This window comes from Ornithodoros turicata, chromosome 1 (genome assembly GCF_037126465.1).
Source record: "Ornithodoros turicata isolate Travis chromosome 1, ASM3712646v1, whole genome shotgun sequence".
NCBI classification, from domain to species: Eukaryota; Metazoa; Arthropoda; class Arachnida; order Ixodida; family Argasidae; genus Ornithodoros; species Ornithodoros turicata.
Window position 1 is genome coordinate 79964563 of NC_088201.1, and position 13950 is coordinate 79978512.

A 13950-nucleotide genomic window follows, 5' to 3' on the forward strand; every position below is an offset into this window, starting at 1 on the left:
CGTATAACGAAACAGAGTGTATGTGCAGCACATGTACTGATACACAGCACATAAAGGGTGTCCCAACTAATTATTCCATTTGATTAGAAAATAGGGAAATCCTTTTTCGTGCATTTACAATAATTAGCTAGCTTATGGCTGTTCTACCGACCTCCTGGAGCGTCGTCCTCATTAAATTGGACTAATGAACTTTAAACAATGAAGGATAGAAGTTCGGCGCTCATGGTGTTGCCGTTTTCAGAACAATGATCGAGACAATATACGCAAGGAAGTGGCGCCAAGAAAACGACGTTGATCCCAAGAAATGAACTCATCCCATGCCCTTAAAGGAACGGCAGCATCCGTTCCAGTCGGTTTCGAAAGTTTGGTGTCCGTTTACTCCTCGTTGACCACTGACCACGGTAACGAAAATTCCACGCGAAATAGTCGAGCAATTTGACTGCTATTCGATGGAATACATGTCAAGAGCAAACTCTGGATATCGAGAGTATGCCGAAATTCCCTCTCTGGAAAAAGGCGAAAACATCCGTCATTCCCTACACCACCACGGCCAGTGCACGGCTTTGAGAAAAAGGATGCCGCGGCGGTGCGACCGGCTGGACGGCGACTTTCTTTTCTGACTGCGGCCCTCTCACTCCTCCTGTTAGGGAGTGACGTCACGCTGATCGCATTGTCGCCGGAGCCTCGGCAGCTGCGGAAACAGTACTGAGCTTTAAAATTTGTTAATTTAATATCTAAGCACTTTCTCTACACACACAGAAGACGAAAAGATTAGCCAAGTAGATTGTCGGCTGATTGTCGACCACGATAGTGGGATCCTAATCCGTATGAGCGCGCAAGCGTCTTCTTTTGGCTGAGTGCTAAAGTATTACCCTATGTATGGAATGAAATAGCTGGCTGAATTGTCTCACCTGTTCACAGTGTCAAGGAAGTCCAATACTGATTTGTAGTACCCCATTTCCCACACAACAACCGGTTCATTGTCGTCAATAGTTTTGTTGACATTCTTGAAAACATCCGTGAAGAACTCCAACCATGGAAACTGAAATAACAAAATTTCGAAAATGAAGGTTGGTCCCTTTCAACGATTACGGAGAAAAAAAAAACATTCATAATAAAACACGTAATCGAATGCGATTACGAGGTACACGCGCATCTGGAGCAATCGTTAAAGTTACGGTATCTGATTGGTACCATACAAGAAGTATGGGTTTACACAGGGACTTGCATCCAACTGATGTACTAACCATTTCGTCATGCGAGTAAATTCGATTGTATGATGACAAGGTATCATACCTTCGGAAGCTCCTTCTGCATTTCACGCAGAGTTACTTTTTTGTACATTGCATCATAATTACGCCTTTCTTCTTGCGATCGGGTTCTCTGTAAATACGCATCCACGTATGCTTTGATGTGGAGTCTGCGTTACTAGAACACAGATACACTTTCTATTATAAGTTTTCGGCTTACGTTTGCAATCTGAACTTCGAAGTCAACAATTTCGTCCGCAAGAGCTCGAAGATCCTCCTCCTTCATCGTCCCGTAGTTCGTAAGATTTACGATTTCCATGACGTACTGCTTGTAAGCACGGATTATTTTACAGTTGTGCTCGTCAGACTGGTTCAGAAACTGGTTTCGACCAATAATGCCGAAACTGTGCTGATCCATCTGAAAGTTTAAGGCTATTTTTACTGCGCCATATCATAATGGAAATATAGGTACGTATACAGGGTGTTTTTTTAATCCGTTTCGGATTTAAAAAGAAAAAAAAATAGCTGTGAGAGCATCACTGGCGCCATCTTTGCAGGCGGTGGAAATTGATGTTCTGAGGCTGAAAGGTGGGTCACGTAGCCAGCGGATGTTCCTCTAGGAAAGAGCATGCAACTACTGGACGACTAACTACATACGATTCATTGATTAACTTTTTTAATTAGACGTTTTCGCGAAAATGCGGGACAGCAGAATTGGAGGCGACCATCATTTGAATTCCACATACACTGAAGCCAGCACCCTACTGTGAGATATAAATCTCCAACCTTTGGTATGCAAAATAGGCGAAACCAGAACCTACGCATTTCTCGAGCGCAAAAAAGAGGGAAGGGGTGTTCGGTCGGAGGGCCACGTGTTTTGAAGCAATCAATTTGATTGTAATAAACGCTGACCCGTTGGCCAGATAGACCGCTTTCCCGCCCGGATAAGCCGAAGCGATATCGTTTCTGCGCTCAAGAAGTGCGTAGGTCTGGTCCCGCCTTGTCTGCATGTCAGAATTTAGTGATTGATATCTGAAAGCACGTGCTCGTTTCAGGATGTTCGAGAAAGAGGATAGATCCAAATAATGGTCGCTTCCAAATATGTTGTCTCGCATTTTCACGAAAACATCTCATTAAAAAGTGATTTATCATTTTATGTAATTAGCCGTCCAGCAGTTATACGCTCTTTCCCACAGGACGTCCGCTGGCAGCGTAACCCCCCCCCCCCCGCAAAAATTGCTTCAGTGCTGCCCTAACAGCTTTCTTTTAAACCTGTAACGGATAAAAAACACCCTGTATATATCATGCCATAATGGAGGATACAACGAAAGACGCAACACAAGACACAAACGACAAACACAACACAAACCTAAATGTGCCTAAGAACCTGCAAGTTTGAAACTTAGCAGATGTCAAAAGCCAGAGAGCGGCCGGACTCGAACCTGCACATCTTCGTTGGTGGTGACCTGCGTTAACCATTACGCTACACTGAGGCCCTTTGGCGAGTCGTCCTGGCAAGTGGGCACAGCAGAGGTGCAAGGGAGGTCTGGGTTTACGAGTACGGTCCTGTTTACAGGTGTCAATTTTGTTCTCGTAGAGTCGCTTCAAAATAATGATGTGCTCGTTTTTTTCCCTGTGTTTGTTCTCTTCCTGTGTTCATTTTAGAGCGCAGCTCTTCGGTGCCCGTCCATGCGTTGAGCGGCGTCGCTGTTGTAACCGGCAGAGCGAACGAGGAGCGAAGCGAAGTATGAAAGTACAGGAGAGCGTGATGAGGAAAGCAGCGGGTAAGTGTGCTGCGAGAGTGAAGAGGGCGCGAGGAGGACAGCGAAGAAGGAGGGCACGCTTGGGAAGCCAGAACGTATCTGTTTGTAGTTCGGTGAGCTTGGCTCCAAACTTGCAACTGGAACCGTGGCGGCCGCAAAATCGCACGTATGAAAAAGTCGTGTACTCCTATGCCAAGTGTCATCCGCAAAAGTTGGTATACGTGGCTCTGAGTCGCACTACAGACAAAACCGGGCTTTACCTCACCAACGTGGACAACGACTTCACGTGCGCTGCCTGAAGACAGCACTATGTGTGAAAAATAAAAACAGTGGTATATAACGCAACCTCAATAGCTGCGCTCAAATTTCGCATTACCGACTATCGTAAGCGTCCAGTGAATTTTTCCCCTCTGTTTCTTTTTCCGTGTTTCATGCGTCCGCCATGTAATTGCAATCCTTACAGATTCGCTACTGACCCGCTTTATTTTCCGCGTGGCACCACTTAATCATAGGGGGCCTATAACACGGCCCTTTGCTTGCTCCTGAGAAACGGAATGTTGAGTATAGCGGCGAGCGCGTGCCGGTCATGTTTTAGTTGACGGCCACGATGGGCGCTAGTCAACGCGAACGGTCGAAGGGTGAAAGATGGAAGTCATTGAAAAGGTTAGCCAGCTGTAGGAGTCGAACCCACATCTTGTGGATTACCGGTCCAGGGTTCTACCAATTGAGCTAAGCTAACACGCCTTCCCAGCCACTTCCAGGGTGCGTCATCTGAAGGGACAAACCCAGCCACTCTCTCTCACTCAACCTCCTTACACTCTTACATTTTTGCCCACTCATACACACATTCATACGACGGGATCGACGCAAGCGGCACCTGTTGAACATGAGACAACTGATGTTCGGAGGCTGGAACAACATATAAGGGTTGTCTCATGTTGAACAGGTGCCGCTTGCGTCGATCCCGTCGTATGAATGTGTGTATGAGTGGGCAAAAATGTAAGAGTGTAAGGAGGTTGAGTGAGAGACAGTGGCTGGTTTGTCCCTTCAGATGACGCACCCTGGAAGGCGTTGGGAAGGCGTGTTAGCTTAGCTCAATTGGTAGAACCCTGGACCGGTAATCCACAAGATGTGGGTTCGACTCTTACAGCTGGCTAACCTTTTCAATGACTTCCATCTTTCATCGTTAATTTCTTAGGCAATTTGAGGCTCTGTATGTATTTGTCCCTTATATGTTGTTCCAGTCTCCGAACATCAGTTGTCTCATGTTCAACAGGTGCCGCTTTCGTCGATCCCGTCGTATGAATGTGTGTATGAGTGAGCAAAAATGTAAGAGTCTAACCGCCGTATTCTTGAACAAGCCTCGACTCGACGCTCCGCCTCGACTCCAACGAGTGGAGGAAAGTGGCGCTGCTCCACTCGAAGAGCCCATGCATTTCATGAACCCGCATCGGGAATTCCTCCGCCAAGGCGCTCCTCGAGAAACCGTCCTCGAATAAAGCTGTAGTCTCGTCCCCAGCCGTCTTTCGGGACCACTCGAAAATGTTAATTATCGTGCTTAAAACACACTTATGGCATGAAAAATAAATGTAATGCGTTACTTTATTTCGACCAACGTGCATTACAAACACAAACACAAAGGTCTGCAAGTGTTTGAAGGAGGGTGCAGGTGTTTCGAACAGGGAAACAGACTGATAGGTTTCCTAGTTTTCTGGTCTGGCAATTACAACCACAACGGCAGCAGCTAGCTTAATGGCATGGTCACCTCGTATCAAATAATATGAATGATGATGTCACTGCTTGTCACTCTTCTATTATGTTACAATATGTGGCGTGAATGACTGTTTGTTAGCGGATGGGTACGTTTACCCAACGCCTTGAGGGTAGCTATAAACAATCAAACAAACAAAACAGATTTTACAACGACATCCCGAGCAAAGAATCGGGGAGACCATTCTTGGGGAGTCACCGCGAGCATGTCGTACGAACTTTTATGGACCTCAATCGCGCTTTGCCTAAACGGTGGAGCCTGTTATCCCACGCAACAAACGGAATTCGTACTATTGGAACAACAACTGCAAAAAAAGAAAAATAAAACGAGAGAAAAAAAAACATGAATGGAAGATTTGTTGAGCCGTTTCGGTGATAGCTGGAGCAGGGGTTGGGCCAGCTTGATACAGTATAAAGATTACGGGAAAACATTGAGGAGGCAGATCAGATGCTTATTTTTTTTTTTTAGATGTCCAGTCAATGCACTGTTTCTTTGCACCACTTTTTGCGTGAAAACATCCTTCAAACACACCTTCTTTGTGCTAAATAGTGCGACAGAAGGAAAATTTATTACACCTTGTCTTGAAAAGTGTGCTTGCGAGAAGGTGTGGGATTTTGTCCACAACGCGGCACACCGTCGTTTCTGACACATTCACAATGTCTCCCGTGGCAGTTCGAAAAGTCCTAACGCCATAAAATCACATGTCGACGGGCAGCTGTAGCACAGGAGGTAGAGGCAGCCCACGATTGCACACATTTTCCTCCAGCGGCAATATATCCAAAAGGCTTCGTACGGTTGTCTTCATGAAGCGGGTACCGCTTCATGAAGACAACCGTATACCATATGAGGAACTCGTGATCATCAAAATGGTCAAAAGGAGTTTGATGGCCCCTTATTGAACGTTGTCGCTCAGTGGTAATGTTGTCAGCACCCAGTTAAAGGCTATCGTGGCACAAAACGCAGTCGATGGACGCAGCGAACGACCTGTCTTGCGCCATGACACCAGCCAAACTCGAGTTGAGGAGCGTTCTCAAGGTAGCACCGATGCTACCTCGAGATTTTCGAGGAATGCATGGAGGAATTCCTCCACTCGAGGAGCGTTTCGAGTCAAGGTCGATTTATGAAGCGCAAAACCGGCCTCGAGGAGCAGCTCGAGTCAAATTTCGAGTCGAGGCTCGTTCAAGAATACCGCGGTAAGGAGGTTGAGTGAAAGAGAGTGGCTGCTTTGTCCCTTCAGATGACGAACCCTAGAAGTGGCTGGGAAGGCGTGTTAGCTTAGCTCAATCGGTAGAGCCCTGGATCGGTAATCCAGAAGATGTGGGTTCGCCTCCTACAGCTGGCTAACCTTTTCAATGACTTCCATCTTTCATCGTTAATATCTTAGGCAATCTGAGGTTTTGTATGTATTTCTCCCTTATATGTTGTTCCAGCCTCCGAACATCAGTTGTCTCAGGTCGAAGGGTGCAACGCTATATCAGTTTTGCTCTGTGACATAGTTTTTGGTTTTGTTGAGCTGTTTCAGTGGCTTTGTGCTATGGTAATTTAAGTACAGTTAAAAGTTGTGTTTATTGTTGTGTTCATGTATACAGGGTGTTTTTTTCACCCAGCGGTTGTCGCGACTGGAGGAGTCGATCCTCCATCGCCTTCGCCTCGATGTTGCCCTGACCCCTCTGCTCCTCTCTAAGATGGATAGACGGACGTCCGCGATGTGTCCCTGCAGTGCTGCAGTCGCCGACATATGCCATCTTTTGTTGCACTGCAAGCGGTACGCCGGCCTCCGAGCCGTTCTCGCCTCAAGTCTCACTTCCCTTGGCCACAGGGAACTTTCCGTGGCGACGCTGCTGGGACCTGTCCGGCATTCCAGACAGTGGGCAGTCACCCGAGCACTCTTGCGATACCTGAAGGACACTGGGCTGCTCAGCAGCCTTTGAGACACCCCATCGTCCCCCGCCACTTTTTCTTTTCCTTTTTTGCTTCTTTTTTCTCTTTTGGGAATAGCAAGTCGGCTTCGACCTGTCTGACCTTTCCTCCTTTTTTTCTTTTTTCTTCTTCTTCAATAAACATATCCCCCCACACACCTCCTGGGCATACTGTCATTTAATCAGTATGGAACACTTGCTGAAACCCACATGACTCGTGTCATCGTTTCCTTCGTAGCGTGCCTGAATCCATTCGTGCACCCTATTCGTCCCCATAGGGCGCCCTAAGGGCCCCCTGTTCGTCCGCATTGATGGACGCTTCTCGCTGAGAAAGGGTGTACGCTGCCATACAAAGAGACACGAACAACGTTACTATGTGAAGGCAACTCACCTCCAGCACATACTTGGTAACATCTCTCACGTCCTGTGATACGAACATATTGAGTATTGGCGATAGACCAAGTTTTACCACGAGGTTAGCTAACGTCTTGTTCCAGTCAGGGATGTTGACATTTGTAGGGGTCACGGGCCACATCGCGACGCCCACTTGACTCATTATTTCTCGTAAAGCCTCCATGCCTTTAGCTTCCGATATATCTGCAATATGTGTAACGAAATTCATTAATATGTAGAGAGAGTTTGGGCGTAATATACACTATTGGGTACAAAGATGTCCATTGTGCTACTGTAGGGCACCGCACTGGCCTGGATCTGAGTATCGGGCATACGTTGCCGCCAACTCTAAACTAATAACTAGCAGGCACGCCAAGAAAGCAAAAGCGTTGATGCCATCTTGGCAGGCAGGTTATGCGTCCAGGCGGATATCCTGCAGGACAGTCTATCCAACTAGTGGACGACCATCTTACCTAAACTTCATTAATTAAATTACTGAATAATGTTTTCTGGGGAATCCGAGGCATCAGAATTGCAGCTAGTCACTATTCCAATCCAACGTCCTCATTAAACACACCGAGAAGCGAACGTATCTAAATTGCCAAATTTTGCTATGCAAATGAGCCGACCAACCATGTGAATGAGTGTGAATATGTTGACAGTGTGAATGGGTGTACGTCCTATTTTCTTCCACTTTCTGACAGGGCACCTATTCAGCACTGCACCTATATAGATAGGGCAGTGACGTAGTGCCTGCCGCACAGCCTACGCCTGAATTACTGAATTAGGTAACTCTTCAGTGGGCATCATACAGGAAGCAGTGCTCCTGCGGACCCACTGCCAACGCCTCGTGCTCCACAAGTCAAGAAAAGAAAGCAAAAAGAGAGTGACGCCTGCAGCGAAATTGATGCCGAGCTCATGAATTGTTTCCATAACGAGACATCAGAAAACGAGCACTATGGACTTTATGTTGCTGCCACCTTTGAGCAATTTTCACCAAGAAAAAAAAAAAAAAAACTGTCGCAAAGAGAATCCAGCAGATTCTCTTTGACATTGAGTATCATGACAGTCTGCAATTAGAGTTCCAAATTCATTTTAATAACTTGAGCGCCTCAATAAATCCAAAATAACGGCAGTACCTATCTATCCAGTCTAGAAGAGTCCAGTCCAGCCCAGTATCTCATCCGGGTTCTAACTGAACGTGTAAATGTATGTCAGATCTCATTCTACGCACATTGTAATCCAGCCGGTGCAAGGCACCTTGTTCTGACGTAAAGTAATCTGCTAGCTTTTCCTTCTTCATCGCAGCATGGGCCGATGCAAAGTGACTCCTAAGTGACTCTCCCAAGAGACCAAATTCCCAAGAGTGTCTTCACTGACGAGAAATTCTGAGTGGCAGTAGTGGGACTGCTTCCCATGAGGACATCATGCAGCCACACATAGGTTTGGACAACGTCATTTCTTAGCTCCTTATTCCCAATGATGGGATGATAAAAAAATTGCAATCGTGTAGCCATCACTCCAAATGCATTCTCCACGACGCTTCGTGCCCTGGAGAGCCGTGACTTGAACACTTTCTTTCTGTCGTCAAGCTCTCGGCCTGGGAAGGGCTGAATGAGAAATGACTTGGGAACCCTTCGTCGCCTTCTAAAGCCTGAAATACGTGCCTGAAATAAAGTTGTTGTTGCTGTAAATGATAGTCTGTTCCACGTGGTTAGTTAGAACTGTTTGAAGTAAAACAATCGACAATGGATGATTCTCCAAAAATGTATGCATCGGAGCACCGGAGTACCACCCGCGAGTGCCACCGTACACCATTAAGAATTCCGTACGTTGCATGGATGTGTACTGGATGTGCTTTCCTTCTATTGCAGCTGCACAGTCTCGAAAGTTCCACTTCTCTACGAACTGCTGATTGATTAGGTTCCAGTCAAGCTGCGATGTGTGATTCAACTAGAGTGGAGACAGTGCTTTCCAATTGGCATCGCAGTCTTGCAATATCTTCGTGACCGTTACAGTGTCCATTCGGTAGCTCATGGCTATGGGCTCCTTGTAGTTCGCCAGTAGACCTGCGTGAAATGTGTTATCGATCATACCCACAATCTTGTGAGAGAAATGTGAGAGCATTAACACGCATGCGAGTGTATGGCAAATTAGTACTGGAAAGAGAAATGAACTCAATAAATTATTCTTGTGTATACTAAAGAAGGGCTCACATGTCTTCAAACCACAGTGAGCAAGTCATATCAAAACGACTCTGAGCCAGAACACGCCTCAGAGTCGCGGCGGGACGTTCGTCTGCGTGGATTGGGTGGGCATGGTTCGGCAGGTGTGTTACGTACAGTTGAGCAAGGTCCAGAAGCCATCAGACTCTGCTTTAGTCATTCTGCGAAAAAGTCAGTGCCTGTTACGCCTTCATTTGTACACTGGACATTTTAAATGAGTGAAGTAGCAACACGTACCTGAAGTAGCGAAAGTGGCACTACGGGTCTCCTATTCGCATTTCCTGAACCAGCTAATGAAATTCACTGTACACCGTGCGTTCGGTATCCATAACCCGTATGTAAGATCTTGCCGATTTCCTTTTACGCTTCCATCCCCTGTAGGCCGGAATCGGGGCGATATTCCTCTTCTGTTCAGTGTTCATGTTTGGACAACGTTACGGTACCAACAATAGAACACGGTTTGTCCTTGGTCAGGTTCGTGTATGCACGTACGCCGTTGCCAGACATGACTGCTACATGCTACCAGACTGTCTGCTGACATACTGCTACACATGACTTCCGCTACGAATTCTCAAAATGACCTGATAGTGCCGTCGTCGCGCTGAGCCAAATTCCGTCCGTATGAACTAGATGAGGACGGTGAAGCGCAACGTGGCGAACCCTGGCTGGCGGCGCGGAACGCGGGCGTCGATTGACGATAGTTTGCACCGGACTGTAAACCAGCCTATAAACTGCCATACCGCAGACGTCGTTCGCACGGTGTGAGTGGGAATTGTGGGGTTGTACGACTGGGAACCCTTCATACAGAGCATGAAGTCCATTCTGATTTCGTCTAACGGACCTGCTTTTGTGCCGGGATAAAGGAATGTGCAGTTGTATTCGCTCATGGTACACGTGAAGTTTTGTAGCCTCAAATGTGGAGAGAACAGCGCAACGAGATCACGGCACAATCGACCTAACATCGGTCAGGGCACAGAGAACACTGCGCCTATAGTTGGTGTAGACAAGTGGTTCTCAAACGTTTTTTTTTGCTCCGCCAAAGCGTTATCTCCCTCATACTAAATCCTAGGCAATACACGCATAAACATTGGAAGTGTTTTATTTCTTCTTTCGAGCGTCTTGAAAGCATTGTTTGTGGCTAGCGACCTTACCGCTGAATAGCCCTTCCAGTACCGTGTACATGAGCCATCACGACATACTGTCTTGGCGTTCCTGGCGAGGAAAATGTCCTGTGAATGATATACTACGCAGAGAGCGCACAAAGGTCGATAGGAGGCGAATGTTACATGGTTTGAATCCCCTATGACATTGCGAAATTTCTTCCGCCCCCTAGGGGGAATTCCCCTCTGGTTGAGAACCCCTGGTGTAGACTGTATGAGCTATATTTACGATGAGTAGCTGTACTACTATCTGTTTTTAGTCAATCGTATATGTTAAGAAACAATACGCACTTTCATTCATGCACGACTGGTACACATTCAGTATCTTGTGCGTTATGTTTGGATGTTGCGGGGGCTGGAAAGACAACGTCGCGTTGTCAAATATATCTGCAATGGAAGATAACACACTGTGTGAGTCTCCGTAATATAGCAAATAGTCTTCTGTTGAGAGTTTCTGCCATTGCCATAACGAACTCCCATAGACAAATAGACACTGACATAGGCTGTTTGGTCCTTAACAAAACTTCTCCTACGCGACTATTCGTGCACCTAACGAGCGGTGTTGTCACTTTTGGATCACAGCGAAACTAACAAATAGCTGAACCACTTCCCTTCATAAATAGCTGAATGAATTTCTCATACAAGACATGCTGGAAGAACTGCTTGGTGTGGCCCTTTAAGCCTCCAAGTGTCCCAGTAGGTATTTCGGGAGCAAAGTCTACGCCACATAATGGCTCAACTCTGTCCCTTTTATGTGCGTAGACTTTTTAAATTATTCTAATCGTTCTAAATGGTGAATCCGTTATAGGCTATTCATGTTCGTCACGATTCTATTGGGGTACTAGTAGAACAACGTCCGTATTAAGTTGACTTGAACCGCTTGCGCTTTGAACTTTTGTGAGGAACCTTCTCAAAGCTGCTGTTTCCACAATGTATGTTGCTTTCTTCCTTTTTTGTGCACCCGTAAGCAGGCTTGATTACTCTACAAACCGTTCAGGGTTTATGGTGTTACGATCACCTTAGGCTCACCGTTTTTTTGCAGCAGAATTATCTCTAAATTATGTATGGGACACACCGTGGACTTTGTCCAGTTCATTTAGTGGTCTCACTATCTTCAACGCATCTTGTCTGGACATCCATTATAAAGTAGCAACGTTTTAATTCCTCGACCCACATACCCTTGAGTTCTTCCTTGAGATCCCCTGCAAGCTTGGTAAACACTCCGTATGCACTCTTGTCGTCAGGAATTGGATGCGTGTCTCTCCACTTCTTACAAACGTACTCGTAGAAGTCATCACATGGCTCGGTGTTGTTATCCAGAATACCCAGGAGAAATTCAGCTGAAAATATAAACGGGCGCTGGTACAGGTTTATACTACATATTTGTTTTGCTTACAGTCACTTACGTTATTTACTTGCATATTGTGCAAGTATTTGTATTTTTGTCCTTTATATGGATTTTAAGATAAAGCTCTGACAGCTAGTTACATAAGGTTTTCAGAAGGGTGTTATGCGACTGATGCAATTACTGAACGACTAATTACCTAAATTCACTATTTAAGTCATTAATTATATGTTTTTTTTGTTTTTGGGAAATGCGAAATATCACAATTGGAGCCATATAAATCGCTAAATTTTGCTATGCAAATGAGCCAATATCACGCGCTTCTGGAGCTCAGAAGGAGCGACGGGCATTTGCACCGGAGGGGCACGTGTATCGTAGCGACGGATGTGATTGAAGTAGGCGCTGATCTGAATGCCGGATCGTTTCCTGGTCCAGATACGCCGGAGGTCATGTCGTATCTGCGCTCGAGAAGTGTGTCGTTCCGTGTCGTTGTTGTGTGTCGTTTCTGCTCATTTGCATATCAAGATTTGGTGACATATCTCTAAGTACGTGCTCATGGTTTCGGGATTTTTAAAACAGAGGGCGGATTCAAATAATAATTGCCTCCAATTCTACTGTGTCGCATTTTCCCGCAAACTTCGTACCAATCGTATCGTGCGATCACACTTCAACGTGCGCTTTCGTAAACGTTTCGCAAGACCTATAGAGAGCCATTACGAATAATTAAAACTCTAAAATCTTACTGCTGAGGTACGTGACCGAAAATATCAGGAAGCGTTACCATCCATAGCCTTACGCAAATTTACTTCGCCGTCCACCGTTGTTAGAACGCAGTAATGATGTCAGACATTTGTGGTGTGGCGTTGTTCTGCTGGTGTTCACACTTGATGTTTGGCGATGTTCGTTCGACGTGTATGTTCGCCACGCGGCTCTCTAACAAGGTCGCCTGAATGTGGCTTGCACGAAACGCAAGCACCGCCGTACGGTCGCAGTACAACAGTACGTCTTCACCCATGAGAGAAAGAAAAGGTTGGAGAAAGCACGGTGACAAATCGTCTGTACACTCAGAAAGCAACAATAAGGTGGTATTCGCAGGCGGGCCACAACACTATGGTGAAAAACATGACGCAACGTGGACTTCACGTGCCGTTGTTGTGGTACCTTATTTGAGAGCGATCCAATGAAACCGTTCTACGCGCAGGAGGAGAAAGGGAAACGCTGAGGGTCTGCGTGAAAGGCTGACAAACTTTCATCGTTTATTGTGCGGTGAATTGGGAAACATATTTTTCAGCCTCGCCACCGTTCTTCTGTGTTGTTACATTGTTCTGAGTTGTCCACATCAAAATGAACAACAACAACAACTTTATTTCAGGATGGTGGTGGGGAGTTTCATCGCCGGGGGCGATACTCTACCCAATTGCTGGAGGTGAAGCGGGGAATGAAGGAATGTGTCCCGTTACAATGAGGATCGAAGTCCTGTGGCGTCCAAAAAGGCGAACAGAGCCTTGAGGACAGAGCGTTGGTGAGCTGGATGCGGCCAGGGGCCAAACAATTTTATGAGGGACAGGGGACGGGAGTCTAGCTCGTTGGGAAAGGCGGAGAGTACAGAGCGGGAAGGTGGTAGTGTGGCCAATCGACAAGAATGTGCTCGGGATCTTCAACAGCACCGCAGTGACTGCAGTGGGGAGAGTTAACTTGTCTCAAGCGGTAGCGCCCGTCTGCTGTGAAGGCCACGTTGAGGCGCATTCGATGAACTAATGCGGCGTCTTGACGAGAGATATGTGCTGGCATGCGGAAAGCGAGCGCTGGGTCAACTCTGCTCAGCATGACGGGGGGTAGTATGTCGGCGGTCCGTTGGCGGGTAGCCAGAGGAGTCACAAGGCTTCGAAGTATGGACCGCCGATCGCCTGTCAGCAGTGCAATACGCGTCCGTGTCCGAGACGAGAGAGCTGCTTCGGCGGCGCTGTCCGCCAGTTCATTGCCTTCGACACCGCGTTTGTAAGCGACAAGTTTGTAAGCGGTTAACACATCCATAACCAACGGTGTGGAGGAGCCTCGGATGCCAGAATTTTCAATTGCTTGCAGCGCAGATGCTGAGTCAGTAAAGACCACACAATTCCGGGG

At 46.7% G+C, this 13950-nt stretch overlaps 1 protein-coding gene across 1 annotated transcript in view; it reads right to left on the reverse strand.

The window, feature by feature from the left end:
• The window catches only part of LOC135378427 (neprilysin-4-like), an 85834-nt gene that overhangs the window by 55419 nt on the left and 16465 nt on the right, over window positions 1-13950 (reverse strand). The window contains exons 4-9 of the mRNA XM_064611458.1: window positions 11660-11821; window positions 10773-10868; window positions 7095-7300; window positions 1471-1668; window positions 1297-1383; window positions 912-1042 (exon numbers count right to left, since the gene is read on the reverse strand). Coding sequence (XP_064467528.1) covers window positions 912-1042; window positions 1297-1383; window positions 1471-1668; window positions 7095-7300; window positions 10773-10868; window positions 11660-11821 — 880 coding nt within the window. The remainder of the gene's footprint in view (window positions 1-911; window positions 1043-1296; window positions 1384-1470; window positions 1669-7094; window positions 7301-10772; window positions 10869-11659; window positions 11822-13950) is intronic.